The 16,528-nt window shown below is 51.1% G+C and overlaps 1 protein-coding gene and 2 long non-coding RNA genes across 4 annotated transcripts in view; 1 reads left to right on the top strand and 2 right to left on the bottom strand.

Moving 5' to 3' along the window:
* Positions 1–7,505, bottom strand: part of Gm34922 — a 36,695-nt gene extending 29,190 nt beyond the window's left edge. Inside the window, exon 1 of the long non-coding RNA XR_003952841.1 lies at positions 7,192–7,505. This is a non-coding gene — a long non-coding RNA (predicted gene, 34922). The remainder of the gene's footprint in view (positions 1–7,191) is intronic.
* Positions 7,506–7,797: 292 nt separating this feature from the next.
* On the bottom strand, positions 7,798–11,365 carry Nkx2-3 (NK2 homeobox 3). The gene is made up of 2 exons (NM_008699.2): positions 10,841–11,365; positions 7,798–9,384 (listed from the first exon to the last, which is right to left on the bottom strand). The coding sequence occupies exons 1-2, from the start codon at positions 11,187–11,189 to the stop codon at positions 8,645–8,647; spliced, it is 1,089 nt and encodes a 362-aa protein (NP_032725.1). The 5' UTR covers positions 11,190–11,365; the 3' UTR covers positions 7,798–8,644.
* Positions 11,366–11,633: 268 nt separating this feature from the next.
* On the top strand, positions 11,634–14,613 carry Gm20467. Of its 2 annotated transcripts, XR_001782682.2 has the most exons (4): positions 11,634–11,888; positions 12,500–12,588; positions 12,780–13,288; positions 13,844–14,613. It is a non-coding gene; the product is annotated as a predicted gene 20467 (long non-coding RNA). The 2 variants fall into 2 exon arrangements; XR_001782683.2 differs by lacking the exon at positions 11,634–11,888 and having other exon boundaries at positions 11,996–12,588.
* Positions 14,614–16,528: the final 1,915 nt, after the last annotated feature.

The following is a 16,528-nucleotide window of genomic DNA, read 5'->3' as shown; positions in this document are numbered from 1 at the left end:
AAGAGATTCTGAATAGTAGCTTCCTGGTGGAAGCTGTCTTTGCCCCAGATAGTCATACATAGCATGCATACATGCTCATAACCCCAGTGTTGAGTGTGTAAGGAGGGTGTGTGTGTTACACAAGTATCATGTACAGCATTGAACACAAACTGGAGACATGTAGAGTACAGAGCTGGGAGACTGATTTGGAACGTCTAAGATCTTGCCCCTCTGAGCCCTGCCTGCACTCAGAAAGCAAGATGGGTGAAAAGGTCAGACATGTATAAAATAAAAAAAGAAGTAGTAGACTCCGGTGGGGAAATTACTGGTGCCCCAGGGAGAAAGGCTCTGCATCACCATCTAAACTGGGTTGGTTGGTCCCTTCCTGCTCCGACATTCTCTTCTTTAGGAGGTAAACAGAAGGTTCCCACAGGAATCAGAAATGTAGGACAGAAACTACAGCGCTCGGTTATGCCTCCAGTTATGCATTCTTTCACCAAATACAGGTCAAATACCCACAGTGCGTATTTGGCCTTTTAAGACCCTGAGAGAAAGCTGGATGGATGAACAAGACAGAATTTGGGAGCTGAGGAGAGATGAGCTTTGGTGATTGGCTGGATTTAGAGGTGTGCGGCAGATCTCAAGCCTGGAAGGAACCTTAAGGTCAGCTGACCGAGCAACACCTTTGACCTTTGAGCCCTTCTGTGAGAGGTTCACCAAGTGACAGGGCTGTAAGGCATACCCACGTCAAGCCCGAATCCACCAGTAGCCACTGGAGGGGATGAGTTTCTAGCTGCTCCATGTGGACTGGGAACTAATCTGTGTTGCTCCCCAAAAATTTACTCTCAAGCTGGTCCAAGGTGCCTTTTTGTTCCTTTTTCTTAGAGATTGAAACCACATATGAACCAATGGGTGAGTCTTGTATAATCATTTATGTTTGTGTGAACCAATGGGTGAGTCTTGTATAATCATTTATGTTTGTGTTATATTATGTAATATGCGCCTTGAAACCCTAGAACCACAAGCAAGTGTTGGACAATCCTTATTTCAAAGACACTCTTTACAAAACAGCTCCTTTCGAGACACATTTAGTAAAAGGTAGAAGATGCGAGTGTTCTAAAGGAAACCAGGATGCATTTGGGTAAAAAAAATATATGTGTGTGTGTGTGTGTGTGTGTGTGTGTGTGTATACACACACACACACACACACACACACACACACATATATATATATTCCATTGTTGAACTGAAGTGCTTGAGGCTCTCTTCTCTACCCCTGGGGAAGCACGCTGTCTGCACATAGCTGTCTGAGAACCCCCTGTCACACAGCGTGAATCCCACTCAGACTACAGCACAACAGTTTCTTTGCTCATCTGCTAACCTGCAAGCAGCCCATGGTCCATCTAGGTCCATCCAAAAGGAGGGTTAGCAGGAGCATCTAATTTGATCTAGACGTCAAATTCTGCCCAGTCGCACTGTTTGCATAGGAAAGGAGACAGAAGACGTCAGAAATGTTCTCAGTGGCATTGATTACACACACATGGGGTCATTGCTGTATTTTACTGTGGGTCTTGAGGAATGACCTAAATCTCTCTAAGCCTCAAAGTATATAAACAAAGGATACTTAACTCACAAGGTAATTCCTAGAATAGGAGGGGATCTCTGTGTTTGTCTCTCTGTTGCTCTCTCTCTCTCTCTCTCTCTCTCTCTCTCTCTCTCTCGCACATGCGTGCACACACACACACCCTGACACAGAGGAAAGTCTCTCTGCTGTCACCTTCCCAGGGATGACTTTGTGTCACAACATGAGATACAGTACCCAAGGATCATCGAAGCTAGTTGATGAATGACAGAACCAAGCCCCACACTGAAACTGCAGCCAGAGCCAAACCTGGTTTCTCTGCCCTGGCTTCAGCCTGACAGGGAGGCTTGCTGTCTCCTTCCTTCCATGTGGGATTTCAGTGAGCAGCAGGAGGGGAGGTGGGCAGTAACAGATCTGTGATTGATTACAATAGCTAAGCATTAGCCTCTTCCTGATGTGCTCTGCAGTATCCCATTCCCAAAGGAGAGTCTGGCAGTGGTGCGGGTGCAGATCTGACTGCTGCTATGGGTGCTGTAAGCTGGATACATGCCTAACATCTCTCAGACTCGAGAAACTCCAGTTATAACCACCATCATTCAACACCATCACCATCATCACCACCAATATCACCATCATCACCATCACCACCAGCGTCACCATCATCACTACCACCACCACTGCCATCACCACCACCTTTACCACCTTTACCACCACCACCACCACCACCTCCACCACCACCACCACCACCACCACCACCACTGTGGCTAGCTAACCAGTTTTACAACTGAACATGTGAATACAATTTTGTTTTAAATTCCACACTGGTTTAAAATGACATAGATTAGAGACAAATAAACCCCAAATACTGTGTAAGTAGTGGTGGCCATGTGGCGTTTCTGGCGGTCAGTGGGCATATAAGCTGGTGCAACAGGCTATAGAAAAGTTTGTATAGTCATGAGCATGATAGAAAGGGCCTGAAACCCAGCACTTGGGAGGTGGAGGCAGAAGGATCTTGAGTTTGAAGCTGGTGTGTATTAATACCAACCTGGTGTGTATTTAATACCAAGTGTGTGTTAAAATCACTAAAGATGGACTAGAATCATGTTAATATAGTAAGAATATGAAGTGCTTCTAAATTTAAGTTACTCTAGTTGCAATTTTGGAAAGTTTTTAGATTCAATTCTTCAACTCACATTCTCACGTGCCTCCAGATTCTTATTGGACAGCACTATCTGGCCAGGCATAGTGTAATGTTCTTTTGTACACTGTTCTAGAAATTTTCTTACATCAGCCCCAAACTATAAACTCACCTGGTTGCCTGTCGATAGCGGGATGGTGAATTTATTGTGGTATAGCAAACACTCTAAAATTGTTTGAACGAACTGCCTGATAACATGCAGCAACGTGAATACACCTCTCAAATAGACAGGCACGATAAGAATATATACAGGCAATTCCATCAGAGCCATGCTCTCCAGCAGTGAAACTCCTCTACAAGCCCAGCCTCTGGAAGGCTGTAGTCACCGTGGGAAGAGAGACGGTTGGAATTTGAGGGTACTGCTGTTTCCCCCCCCGCCCCCTCCCCCGCTTAGCTATTAGCAGTTTACTGCATCTTCTTTATAATCCGCTTTCCCTATATGCATCTTTCTGTTTTCACATCGCTGCTTTTTAATCTGGTACCCACAGTCCAGGTAGGGGCAAAGCATTCTTTCAATACAGCCAATGTGCTTTTAAGGTCACTGCCCTCAGCGGGATTCCTTCACAGCACATCCTGCCCACACGGTGGATACGTGGCACCGCACCCTGGATTCCTACCTCTGCACTGCGCTGGCCTGGCTCATCGCCTAGGTGGTGGCAGTTGGTACAGCTGGCTCTTTCAGTAGGGGAGCCAGACCTCAGGGCTTGCTGGTGCGCTCCGGCCTCAGTTGGCTTTGGCAGCCCTGGTCCACCTGCCCTACAGGGCGGGGCAGAGGCGGGACATGAACGGTGTCCACTCACAGACACCATGTCCTCCCAGGTCCCTGGAATTGGGAGCGGGCACCCGGGAAATCCCCTCTGGGACTCTGAGCCCTGAAATCAAGAAGTCAGCAGACTAGGGAGGGCTTCGAACCTTCTCGCCTCTGCAGGCTTTTCTCCGCCTAGCGTCAACCCCACCCTGTGGAGATGCTTGGCCACCAACTGGCCTATCTTTTGCTCCCCCACCCCATCCTGGAGCAGCCAGCAGTGGAGTAGGTTTCCCTACCCTACCCTGACCGATCCCGGAACTTTTCTGCACCTGTCTGGTCTCTTCCCCCAGAGCTTTGGGACAGCTCTGCCCTCAATGGACTTACCAACAGTGGCACAGCTGGGGCAGGAGCCTGCTAGGTAGAATCCCGAACCCTGGAGACCCGATTCTAAGCCACTTTTATCTGGGCCATCTTTTTTAATTTTTCCAAGCCAAAGTGATTGGCAGCTGAGTGTTTGTGGCCATTCGCTGATTCGTATGTTTCCTATTTATGCGTTTTTACCGTGGATTCTAAAATCTCAGAGGTCCGTTCAAGGAGGAACCGGGCCTGCCCCCAGTCTACTCCAGGTGGTGTTAGTTTTGAGGTTAGAGTAGAGACAGCCCACTTCTGATCCAGGAGAGCAGGCTCTACAAGAACCTGATCTGACTGGCCAATAAGAATTATTCCTCTCCCACCTCTGCCTATTCGCTTCTTAAGCCCGGTGTGGCATAAGTCACTGTGGAGAATATTTATGCACAGATTTAGAAATCCTGCCCACCCGGCCAGAAGCCAGCTAGAAATTACCATTATCCTTCTCTCTAACTTAGTGACAGACAGTAGAACCCCAGAGAGAAAGCTTACATGACCTAAGGGCTCTTGGGTAGTAAGAAGGTGGGAGAGGGTGGGGTGGGTGGGATTCCTCTAGGCTTGTAGGACAGTCTTATAGAGCAGCAGCTTTGGAAAGAGCTTTCCTGGCTCCCCCCCGCCCCCTCCCCCATTGGATGATGCTGCACTGGTCAAAGATTTTCACTCTCTGGTGTTCCTGGCTCTGGAACCCCGGCAATGACGGAAATCCTTTACCAAAGTAGTAGGAGCTATTTATATTTGGAATATACAGGCTCCCAGAGTTGGGCAGGGGACTGGAAGGGCTGGTCCAGGCTAGTTTTAAGTATCTTAAGACACGCAAACCACAAGGAAGTCAGCACACAGCCCAGCTGTGCTTCCTCTTGGAGGGCTGCATTCCTCTTAGAACCCAAGAGGATGCAGACTCAAGGAAGACTAACTAACTGGACAGGAGGAAGCCGGCAGGGAAGGTGAGGGTCTGCTGCTAGAAGCACTGAGAGTCCACAGCCCAGCAGGATGCCAGAATGGGTGTCTCTGGTGGGGTGGGGGGAGGGTAGCTACCTAGGACATCCCTGAAGAGCTAGAGAGCTCAGCTCCTTCAGCACAGGCTCCATCCTGGGAGTGGGCAGGCTGAGCCTGGCTCATCCATCTATCATTATCGTCAGCTAGTGAGCGCACAGGAATCCCATTACTTTCCAGACCGCACAGTTCCTTATTTTCAAGTCCTCCCTAACCCTCAGATTGTGTGGTGTCAAGGTCAGCACCAAGGCTCCTGGCCTATACCATGAGCTATATATAGGAAGAAGTGTGATGTGTAAGGGGAGAGAGAGTTTCCTGGAAGCACACACAGTGCCTTATTGTACAGAAAGCAGGACCGACCGGGTACCAGTGTTTTGGGATGAGCTGCCAGGTGTCCTGCCCAGGCATGGGTAAGCCAGGAGCACCCCCCCCCCCCCCGCATTTCTCTCACTGCCAAAACCAAGGTCACAGCTTGACACCACCAGGGCCACCTGCATGGCTGTGGAGCCCCAAAGGAAGACTGGGTGAAGGAGTCTATGTATAGAACTCTTATAACCTGTGACTCTTACCGTAATTTCTTCCTCAGTGATGCTAGCTTGGACCTCCATGACCTCACTACACAGAAGGAGAGAGACAAATAAATCCTCACTCCGCACAACATACTGGAAAGTACCTAAGACTCTGGTGTCATGGATTTGGGTATGATCACCTCCATTTGAGGAGTCCAGGAAAGAAGCTTGGCCTGGAAGCTGGAATTTACCAGAAAGATGGGGATTGAGGGCATCCCAGACAGGGCTAGAGAGATGGCTCTGTGGTTAAGGGCATTGGCTAGTCTTCCGGAGGTTCTGAGTTCAACTCCCAGCAACTACATGGTAGCTCACAACCATCTATAATGGGATCTGATGATACCCTCTACTGTCATGCAAGCATATGTGCAAATGGAGCGCGCGCGCGCGCACACACACACACACACACACACACACACACACACACACACTTTATTTTTAAAATGTCCCAGAAAGGGGGACAACAATGCACTGCAGAGGTTTTAGGACTAAGAGAGAAGGTTGGCGTGTTTAGTTTTCCTAGTCAGGTATCAACGTAAATGTCTTTCTCTGATTCTTATCTCAAAGGACTTCAATTTTTAGTATTTTATTCACTTTACACTTTAAGTCTACCCACTATTAAAACAACAACAACAATAGAACATTTATTTGGTTGTTGTCATGTCCCACCAGCCCACTTAACATACACAAAAATGAATTCCAGGAATCTCTGGACAGTGGTTTTCCCACCACCCACTGTCAGCATCTAGGACAGTGCGAGTCAATAGATAGGCTCTAGGTGTCTACAGTTGAATGACTCTTTCCAGCCAGTGAGAAACTGAGAACTCCTTCTCCAGCCTTTAGCTTAAAGAACTTAGGGCTAAAAGAAAGCCCAGGGCAGGGTAAGAGAGTGGCTTGGGCCACCCCCTCGGTGCTTATGGGGTGGTGGGAGGAGAGATCCCAACTCACCCGCAAGTTAAGATTAAACGAACTGAGGGTCCAGGAGTCTTGTGCACTAGCTCTGAGACCCGTCAGCTACCAGAGAGCAAAGAGGAGGCAGGTCTCCCTCCTCCCTCTGATTTCTACAGCTTCTGGCTAAGCCCTTTGGGGATGAGTCCACGGGCATCCTGGGCGGTCAGAGGGTTTGTGGACACTGTCTTGCCTGCCTGCCGACCTGCCTGCCTTCCTGCCTTTCTCTTCCTCTTCTTTTTTTCCCCTTGCAGCCCCTCTCTAGCTCCCAGTCCAGCAGCCCCGCAGCAACCCAACACCCCCACCCCCTCCAGCACGGGCGAAATTGCTAAACTTGTAGCAATAATGACCCTGCATTCAGGCGGCCGACTCCCGCTGAACCTCTCAGCGCCCTGGCCCTCCCGGCCTAATCAGCGCGCCCCTCCCTGCTGCCCGCCCAGCCCCCGGCCACCCCTTCCCCCCACACACAAAAAATGCGGGGAACAACCCCCCCGTGCGCATTTCTCCGTCCCTCTGTTGAGCAGACTGCTGCACAAAGCCCCCGCTCTGAGAAGCAATGGGGAGCTCGGGGAGGGACGTCAATCCGACGCTCTGGGGTTTTTGTTCGCGCAGGGGACCTCGCCTTCCTACCACACCTTTTGTTCGGGACTCCAATAAAAAGCCATTCTTTCCGCACCTTCCCGGCCCGGAGCCGCCTTTCAGCCGGGGCCGGCCCCACAATGGCGCGGCGCTCAGAGGCCTCCCCATTCACCCGCCTTGGCACACTCACAATCGGCCGTGTGGCAGCACTGGCCTCGCACAGGCATTCTCCAGGAGTGACAAGGAGCCGCATAAAGCCGCGGCCGCCGGGGGAGAAGGGAGGGCGGCCGAGGGGGAAAGCTCGGCCGCGGCGGGGCGCGGCGCGGTGCAGCGCCCCCGGGCAAGCCCCAAGACCGGGTGGCGGCCGAGGGAGGAGCCGCCCCAGGCTGAGCCTGGAGGCCAACTTTTCTTCTTCCTCGGAGACCCTGGAGGTGGGACAGAGTCCCAGCTTGACCAAGGCGGGTCCCCTTCACCAAGTCAGTGCATCTGGGTAAAATGTAGTGGAGGTGTGTGTTGTGTGTGTGTGTGTGTGTGTGTGTGTGTGTGTGTGTGTGATTACAAAGTCCCCGACCCCAGGAGACCCAGAGCCTCTCTCTAGCCTGCTCGGCTCACAGCACCAAAAAGAAATTAACAAACAATGCCGAAGAAGAAGCCAAACTTGCAGCCAGGGGCCTTGCTCAGGGGCACCAGGCAGAGATGTCCAGGGTACTTCCCTCACTTCCCATCCTGTTTAGGGGGTGGGGGGTGTCCTCCCCAGTCTTTGGGGCTAAACAAGTCTTGCAGCAAGCCAAACAGCTCAGAAATATTGCACCTTCTTTATTGACTCCTGTAGTGTGTGACAGCGGCTGTGTACACGGCGTGTGGATATAGTTATAGAGAGATAATGTGCGGAATACAGAATACAAAACAGAAAGGAAACCAACCTGGCGACAACCTAGGTTGGGCGGACAGGTCTTGGATTTGCTCAGCTGCCTCCCTTCCCCCAACTTTCGATCTCACTGCGGTGGTGGTCTCCAAGAACAGTCCCCTGACAATCTAGGGATCCGGGCGGAGTCTGTCTTGGAAGGGACACAGTTGGAAAAGGAAAAATCCACTTCGTTGTGGCGCTCCGGGCAAGCAAAAGGGGCTGCGGATCGGTGGAATTTCTCAAGCTAGTACCCCATTTTCCTCTCCTTCACGTTCTCTCTCCAACTACCTTTCTTTTTCTTTAAATTGTTCTTTTTCTTTCTTTCTTTCTTTCTCCCCCCTCCCCCCTTGTTCGGTCCGGTTCCCGGACCACACTCGGAGAAGGCCAAGGGAAAGCAGGAAGAGAAAAGCCCTCCTCCTCCTCCGGAGAGCAAGCGACAGCCGGAGTCCCAGCCTCCCGCACTCTCCGCAGAGTCAGGATGGGAGGCCACCTCTTCCCTGGCGCCTGGCCGGTGTTTCTGTCTCAGTCTTGAGGACTGGACCAGGGCATCCTTTCTCCGCTGAGTTCCATGCCCCAGGCCTGGAGTGAGCTGCGACCATGGCCCCTTGGAAGGAGCGATACGTCTGTATTTTTATTTTAACGAGGGGACCTGGCCCTTGGGTCTGTCCTTTCTCGTGTCTCATTCCCGCGGTGCCCAGCGTGCAGTAGGACGCCCGCCGCGTGTCCCGCCCAGGCCTTACCAAGCCCTGATGCCCTGCAAAGTCCCCTGCGTGCACGCGGACCCGGCTGCAGCACCTTGATGCAAGGGTTGCGCGCCGCCGCCGCTGCCGAAGCCTCCCAGGTTGCTCACGTTCACAAAGGATCCACCGCCGGTGGCGCTGCAGGCGGGTTGCATGGCGGTGGTCGCCGCGGAGGCCGTGCCGCCACCACCACCGCCGCCACCGGTCGGATAGGCGCAGCCGTAGCTGCCGCTGTAAGCCGCCGCTGCTGCTGCGGCTGCGGCGGCTGCAGCGGCTGCGGCGGCCGAGTTCCCGTAGCCGTAGGCGGGGAAGCTGTTGTAGGAGTAGGCGCCGGCGCCCACGCCGTAGGGCGAGCCGTAGGTTTGTGCGCTGGGCGTGACGCACGGCTTGCCGTCCCGCACGAGCACCGGCACTGCCACGCGGCGGGGTGGCGGCGGCGGCGCGTGCGTCCCCAGCTCCAGGGACTTATCCTGCCGCTGTCTCTTGCACTTGTACCTGCGATTCTGGAACCAGATTTTCACCTGCGTGGACGTGAGCTTCAGGCTGCTGGCGAGATGCTCGCGCTCGGGCGCCGACAGGTACCGCTGCTGCTTGAACCTGCGCTCCAGCTCAAAGACCTGAGCTTGCGAGAAGAGCACCCGGGGCTTCCGGCGGCTCCGCGGCTTCGGCCTCTCGCCGTCCTCGCTCGTCTTACAGTCTCCCGCCGCTTCCAGAGACTTCTTCAACTGACAGCTTTCTAAGGGAGAAGCAAGACATTAGCCTTTCTAGTTCTCAGGATACCACCCCTGCGCCCCAGAGGCACAAAACACTCCCGTAGTAAATGCTAGTTTTGGGGAAAGTTCATAGTTTCTGGAGCCCAATTCCGCCCCCCCCATCCCCCCCGCGTCAGGCGGAGCACCTCCACCGGGAGAAGGCGTATTCGGTGAGAGTAATTAGCTCGCATTTATTAAATTTGAGCATCAGCGAGAAAATAGATTAAATGTGCCGGTCCAGGGGCTAATAACAATTTTCAGGCGACCGCGGAACAGGACCCCGTATCTGCAAACTCGTTTGCCTTCCACTCCCCTGAAGGTGTGGAACGAGTTGGTATTGGGGACTGGAGGCCTGGATGCATGGGTTGATTGCAAAAATTGTTTCTCTTTGGAAATATCTAAGTGAAAGGCGTATGTGCAGCTCAAGAATTGATTTTTTTTTTAATTTTCAAAACTACTGAGAACGCGTCTGTGACAGTATCTGTATGTTACCTTACAGAGGAAAAACAGTTGGATGGACCGATTTAGACAGTTTCATGTCTGTGTTAGGCCTGGAGAATTGTTAGAGAAAAGATTTTGGTCTCAGCCAGATCAAATCTCCACTCGGAGAAGAGATTATTTGATCCTGTTTCCCTTTCAGACATTTCCTTATGGGCTTATTCAATTATCTGATTCTCCTGCCTGCCCCACCTCTGATCTGCTGAATGGCCAGAATCCCACTCAGAACTAATTCAGGAACTTTAACCATTCCACTCCGCCTGCAGTATAAGAAACAAAGCGAGCATTACGATATTTTTTTTCAGAGGCCTTCACCTCCTGGGTGTGACTTGCTGCCGTCATCTGATATGGATCGAGCTCCCACACATTGGCCACCACCTCTCCTCCTTGCAGTTCGAACGTAAGAACTGCAAGCTCCGAAGTAAGCTGGTGTCTCTCAAAGTCTTGCCCGAAAGGATGGCCCAAACACAACATTCTTGCACTGCCTTTTCGGGACAGCCGGGGTGACTGCCCTGGCCTCGCTGAATTCACCTCACGTTAGAAGAAAGACAGAAAAATGGCAGAAAACTGACCCCCCCCTTTTTTTTTGAGAAGATGGGTGTGCGAGAGAACACACACACAACGGACAAGTTACGACCCAGGCTCTGGGCCCCCGTCACTCATTACTCAAGGAACCAGGATTGCAATAATCACTTTTCCTTCCCTCGGGGACTGCTCCGGGTCCCTGCTCCGGGCAAGAGCTGTTCTCTCTTTCTCTTTTATCCCCGCCCCAGCACCATCTCAGGTACCTGTGCTTTGCAGAGCTGTCCTTGAACCTGGCATAGGCATGACCCTAGCCGAATGTGAAAGGGGCGGGTGGCCATGCAGGCACGGTTTGTGGGTTTATAGGCGCTGAGCCATTGCCCCAGGTGTGCGGACGCGTTTCCTTCCCCCTCTACTCACTTTGGCTCCGTTCGCTCACAACCTCCTCTTCTTGTTCCTTGGGCCCGCTGCAAGCGTCTCGGAGAACTGTATGGACATAGCTCTGAGGACAGAGACCCGAATCTCCATGGCCCTCGGCAGCAGCTAGTGAGTTCAAATAGGACAGTTTCTCTCCCTCTTCTTCCTCGTCCTCCTCCCCTGCATCGGAAAACTGCGTCCCTTCAGCCGTGGCCAGCATGCAGGGTGCCGAGTGGAAGTGCTGCTCCAATTCCGCCTGCAAGTGAGCTCCGTGGAAGTGCCGCTGCTGCTCCAGATTCAAAATGTCTTTGACTGAGAAAGGGGTGGAGGTGACCGGGCTTGGTAACATCATCAGGGCCACTTAATTGTCCAGTCCAAATACTCAATAAATCCCGGCGGGGGCGGGGAGGGAGTGCGGTGGCTCCAGCTCTTCTTCTGGACTCCGCGGTGGTGCGGAGTCGAGCTTTTGACAGACGCGGTCCAGTCTAAATCCCCTCCATTGGCCGGGACCTGGGGGTCTGGGTTTTGTTACAGCCACTGCAAGGACTGGGGCCGGGGCTGTGAAGCCTCTGTCCGGGGGCCCTGCGTCACGTCAAGGGGCGGGGTCGGCATCCTGGCCTCCTTCCCAATTGGTTCTTGTGTATGTGGGCCACGCCCTCTGCGTCCACCCAGTGGGATGTTGCTGCGCTACCAGAAATAGACAGGGACTAGAATAGGGTCCTGAGATCCAAGTCGCGGTGGGAAAAGCTGCAAAAAACCGGGTGTCCGAATCACCGATTCCCGCTCCACCTGGCTGCACCTTCCCGACCAGGGGCAGTTCTGAGAGGCCAGACTGCGGATTTCTAAGGAGAGGAGTGTTGTATCTGTGGAAATATGAGCGACGTGTCAAATTCCACCTCACCTTTGCTCTAGCTGTCCTCGCCACCTGGAGTGCCTTTCCCACCCTCATTTCCACAGTGGAAAGCTGTTCTCCGAGGAAAAGCTTAAATACCTCCAAGGAAACTCCGCCAGATCACCTCACCTAGAGGTCCTCTTCCTCGGAACTTGCTCAGTAATGTCACTTGTCACTCTCCCATCTAGTGCCAAAGCTGTACTTAGTGTCCGCTCGATTGTCACTTTAGATTGTGAGTCCCTGAGGGCAGGGTCCAGACCGTACTTGCCCTTGCAGCCCTCGAAGTGGCTTCAGAGAGCAGGTCTGTAGAAGACAAGACGACCGAGTTCTGTTAGTGTGCAGAGGCTCTATGCTTCGAAGCCTGGCCTGAGTCAGTATTTGGTTTTGGACGTTCTCAGTTTCCTGGTCAATATAAAGGAGCCGAATTGCCTCTTCTAGGGTTATTGTTGGAGTTTTTTTGTTTTTGTTTTTTAAAGGATAACCAGGCCGGAAGCATAGCACAGTTGTCTACTTAAAGCAAAGAGCTCAATACTTGTAACTACCCTTGTTCTTTGTGGGAGGTCAGAGCAGTGTTTGTTGCCTGCATTGATTCTGACCGGGCTGGTGTTCCACTGCACACACTGGGTGGCTCTGGTCTCAGAAGGGAGGGGACCCCCGCTGTGGCTGCAGCTCAGGCAGCCTTCTGAAGGGAATCGGGAGCCCGAGCCTAGGCCTCAACTTTCTGAAACGCCTTATTTCTCTCTTTCTGAAACCGTGGTTGTGTTCTGCAGGGAGACTAAATGCAGCCTCAGATTCAGAAAACTGCCTGATGGAGACCACCTTCTGGTATCCACCCGCCTACATACCTAGCCCCTGAGTGGTAAGGGGCACTATTGTGAGATTAAGAGCAAAAGGTGTGGGCAGCAGGCCTTGGAAAACCAAACTAGTTCCGCTTTCAACGTAGGGTTCCTCAGTAGGCCGCCCTTGCTTTTATTTATTCTCTCTCTCTCTCTCTCTCTCTCTCTCTCTCTCTCTCTCTCTCCCTCCCTCCCCCCCCCCCCGCCCCCGTAGAACCTCACAGTTTGGGAGAGACCGGCCTCAACTAGAAGGGTTCGCCGGATGGCGGCGCGGTGACCGAGGACGACGCCCTAGGAAACTTGTAGACAGGGCATGAATGCGGATTACGTGGAGAGCGGCCTTGCGGAACCCCGAGGCGGCAGCGAGAGGAGTTGATGCCCTTGGTCCTGGAAAGAAAGAACTGCGGGTTGGGAGGAGAGAGAGGCGGGGCTCTTGGGGGGGGAGCGGAAATACAGCGGGGAGGCAGCTCGTGGGGCCACCCGGGAGGCTGGTACGAGGCTCCCTCCACGTGCTCTGGGGGAGATGGGGAAAGATCATCTGTGGTTAGGCCCCGGCTCCTTGAAACCATTCCTTGGTCGCAGGAGCCTTTTTGCTCTAAGACTTGAAACTAGACGCTGCGGGCAGAGGCCGTGGTCTCTACAAAGGGCCCGCCAGCCCACCAAGGGAAGGAAGAGTGTGCCTGGTTTTGCTGTGGATCCGAAGCTCAAACATCCAGAGGTGGGGTGAGTGCGCCGCGCTGCAGGGTGGGGGACTTTGAGTGGACGCGTGCTGCGCGTCCCAGCTGCCAGACAGAGGACCAGAAGGAAACCATGCTCCAGTCTCAGTTCCCCACCCTGCAGCCAACTGCAAGGCAAAACCCATCGCAGAGAAATGCTTGTGTTCCTTTCTGCTCTCCACTTTTCTTAGCTTTCAAGTGATTTCAAGATCTGGACCAAAGAAAAGATAAAAAGCCGTTGCTTCTGTCGGGAGCGCATATTTTTCTTGCTTGGTTTCTTGCTTGCTAAGGGCGGTCGGCCTCACTTAAACCTTGCCCCAGAACCCTGGCTGGGTGAACCCCCCTACCCTCACCTCTGTCCAATGCCTGAAGCTCAGTGATAACACCCACACACCTGCTGCGGCCGAAGGCTCACTATGGCCTCTTCTCTCTGCTAGCGCAGATGGCTGTCTGCTCCCTACCTGCAGGGGCGCGTGGCGTCTCCTCCCAATCCCTTGGCCGCCTCTATCTGGTCAAGTATCCTCAAAACACACGTGGACAGCTCTCTCTCTCTCTCTTGCAGATCCAGGCCAACTTGCTTCAGAGCAGGCTGGACAGGACCGGGCCTGTAAGAATTCTCTGGTGAACGCGCCAGTTTGTGGTATCAATGGCCTAATCCCATCTTTCCCATCCCCATCCCAGCACACCACTGGAGACTTCCACCCACCCTTTGATTTTTGCCTAGCTGACGGACGAGTTCGGGGTCATTTCCAATTTCCCTTTCCAAATTGCCTAGTCTTGACTTATCCTGGTTTCTAAGTAGCGGGTACCCAACAAGGATCCCAGGCAGGCCAACTCCATCCAGGTAGCCTCCCTTTCCCGCGTCAGCAGCAGGCACCTGAGACACCCCACAGTCTGTGCGCTGCCAACTGTGAGCCGCCCTAGGGCAGAAAAACTGCTTATCAGACACAGAATCTAGCTCCACTTGTATCCAGTTACTAGTATGTTCTGGGGGCATTTGTATTCTCTTGTCTGAAAAGATCTTAGAAATCTTGGATCCGTGCTCAATTAACAATAGGTTTTCCTATCAGACAATTCAGCCAATTACTGTCAGATAAAGTAAATATGATTATGCAGTTTGGGTTTTTGTCTCTATGTCTGCCTGGGTTCATCTCCATCATTTGGAACATATCACAAGCCCCTCCCGTGGGATATTTGATTACAGATCTTGCTGTAGTGGTGGCAAATTCCCTGGGGGATACTTTATAGAGGCATATATTACTAAATAAAGCGACACCTGTAATGTTAATCATTACAATAAATGCATTACCAACTGAAAATGTAATTTTAAAAGCCGTGTTTGTGTTCTACTTTAACAAAATTACTTATTTTCTGCACATATAAAATAGGCAAATATTCAATAGTGTTTGTCCCACTTGCCTCTGCTTGTCTCGTTGCACAAACAACGATCTAATTATGAAAACAGGGCCACAAGATTTACTTTGAAAATTGCCCCGTTTTTTAAATCTCAATGTAGCATTTTAATGATCCTTCTTCTGTTCAACTATAAAAAAATATTGCTGTACAGTCAGCTGTCGTGGAAATATAAAATTTTAGGTGGGTTTTAATAATATTGACTACTGTCCTTGAAATTACATTTTAATGGCACACACACCAAGAACCTAAAAAAGAAAGAAAGAAAGAAAGAAAGAAAGAAAGAAAGAAAGAAAGGGCTTTATTTTAAGCAATTATATTAAATAGAATTTTGTTGCTTTTTTTGGTGGCCATAGTGATGTGTGCTATATCTCAGTTTGTTTTTTTAGCTTAGAGATGTTGGAAATCTGTCCCCAAATTCTGGAGCAGTTTACTGTTGCCTGCAGTCTATGGATTAGAATGTGAATGTATTATCTGATCTGAGTTATGGATCTGGTCTCTGATGCTGAGCTATAGCCCGTTGTATAATTTAAAGGAAGTGCCAACCGTGTTGCTTAGTTCTTGAAAGTGTCAAACTTATCTAATGTTTTGAGTGTGTGTGTTTCCTTAGTAGACTCATGTTGTGAGAAGGACTTTTAAGTGGGCTCTGAGCATGTATATGTAGTTAGTTTTACACTCGTGGACAATTTTTCTAGATTTTGTTTGGAATTAATTTTTTTATATTGAGTTCATCATTTCTCTTTTCTGAGAAATAAATCAGCCCAGATCCAGCGATTTGTGTGGTCTGTGGTATAAATAACAGGGCATGGCTTGGAGTTTCGATTTCTCAGAGTGAAGCATTTTCTCACATCTCTGACTACTCCAAGATAAAAATGCAAATTGAGATTTTTCTTCACCAAACCCAGTTCCATTCTGCCAATCCCACACTGAAGTCAGAAGACTATCTCTGTCGAAAGCAACTCAAAATGTCTTCAAACAAAACTGTCTCAAACAAAGACCGCGTTCCACAGGCATTTATTTGTATTGATGTGTGCTATTTAAAAATGCAGGGAGCAGTTTTAACTGGAGGATTTAGCTGGAATTCGGAACGCATTCCGTGGGGTTTTTTTTTTTTAACTTCCTGTAGCTAAATTTCAATGTCTACAGACCTTCCAAACTATAATCTAACTTCAGAAGGTTAAGTCTTTGGCGAACGAATTTGCTAAAACAAGAGCGACTGCCTTGCCTGCTCTCGAGGTTCGCTGAACAGAAAGTTAGGTACGAGAGAGAAAAATGGCAATCGCGGCAGATTGTTCTTCTCATCTTTTCCCCCAACTATCCCCCCACCCCCCCAAACAGCCCTCATTGCCAACTCGCAAACCCTATTCTTTGGACCTTGACCTCCTGGAGAGACCTAAAAAACAACAACAACAACAACAACAACAAAACCTGTCTCCCCGTGGGAGACCGGGAGAATAACTTTAAACCTGGGGAGACTTAGGGAGAATAATTTTAAACCATTCGAGGAAGAAAAATACCTTTCACATTTGCAAGAAAGCATTGCTGGGGTTGCTGGTTTAAATCTCTCTCCTGTGTATTTTCATTTGGCTGCGTCTGTGCAGGGCCTTGAGATCCGACTCTAGTCTGCACTTGGACAGTCAGCGATTCCCTAGGTTAGTCGGGACAGAGGGTGTCTGTCCTTGGAGACAAGTGTCTCTGAACACCTTGGCCTCTCTGGCTTCTGAAATTCCAGGAGCCCCCAAGGCAGTCGGGTTTTATCCCCAGTGCGCCGGGGTGGGCGGTGCGTGGGGCCGTGAGATGCGGGCTTTGCGGGGAATTGGCTACAAATAAGGAG

This window comes from Mus musculus, chromosome 19 (assembly GCF_000001635.26).
Source record: "Mus musculus strain C57BL/6J chromosome 19, GRCm38.p6 C57BL/6J".
In the NCBI taxonomy this organism is placed as follows: domain Eukaryota; kingdom Metazoa; phylum Chordata; class Mammalia; order Rodentia; family Muridae; genus Mus; species Mus musculus.
The sequence above is the reverse complement of the archived record's forward strand: the minus strand, read 5'-3'. Positions and strand labels throughout refer to the sequence as shown.

Excerpts from the sequence above, each read along its gene's own strand:
- Nkx2-3 (NM_008699.2), bottom strand. The coding sequence starts at position 11,189 with ATGATGTTACCAAGCCCGGTCACCTCCACCCCTTTCTCAGTCAAAGAC. Across the intron at positions 9,385-10,840 it reads TGTGAGCGAACGGAGCCAAA|AAAGCTGTCAGTTGAAGAAG; the intron begins GTGAGTAGAGGG and ends CTTCTCCCTTAG.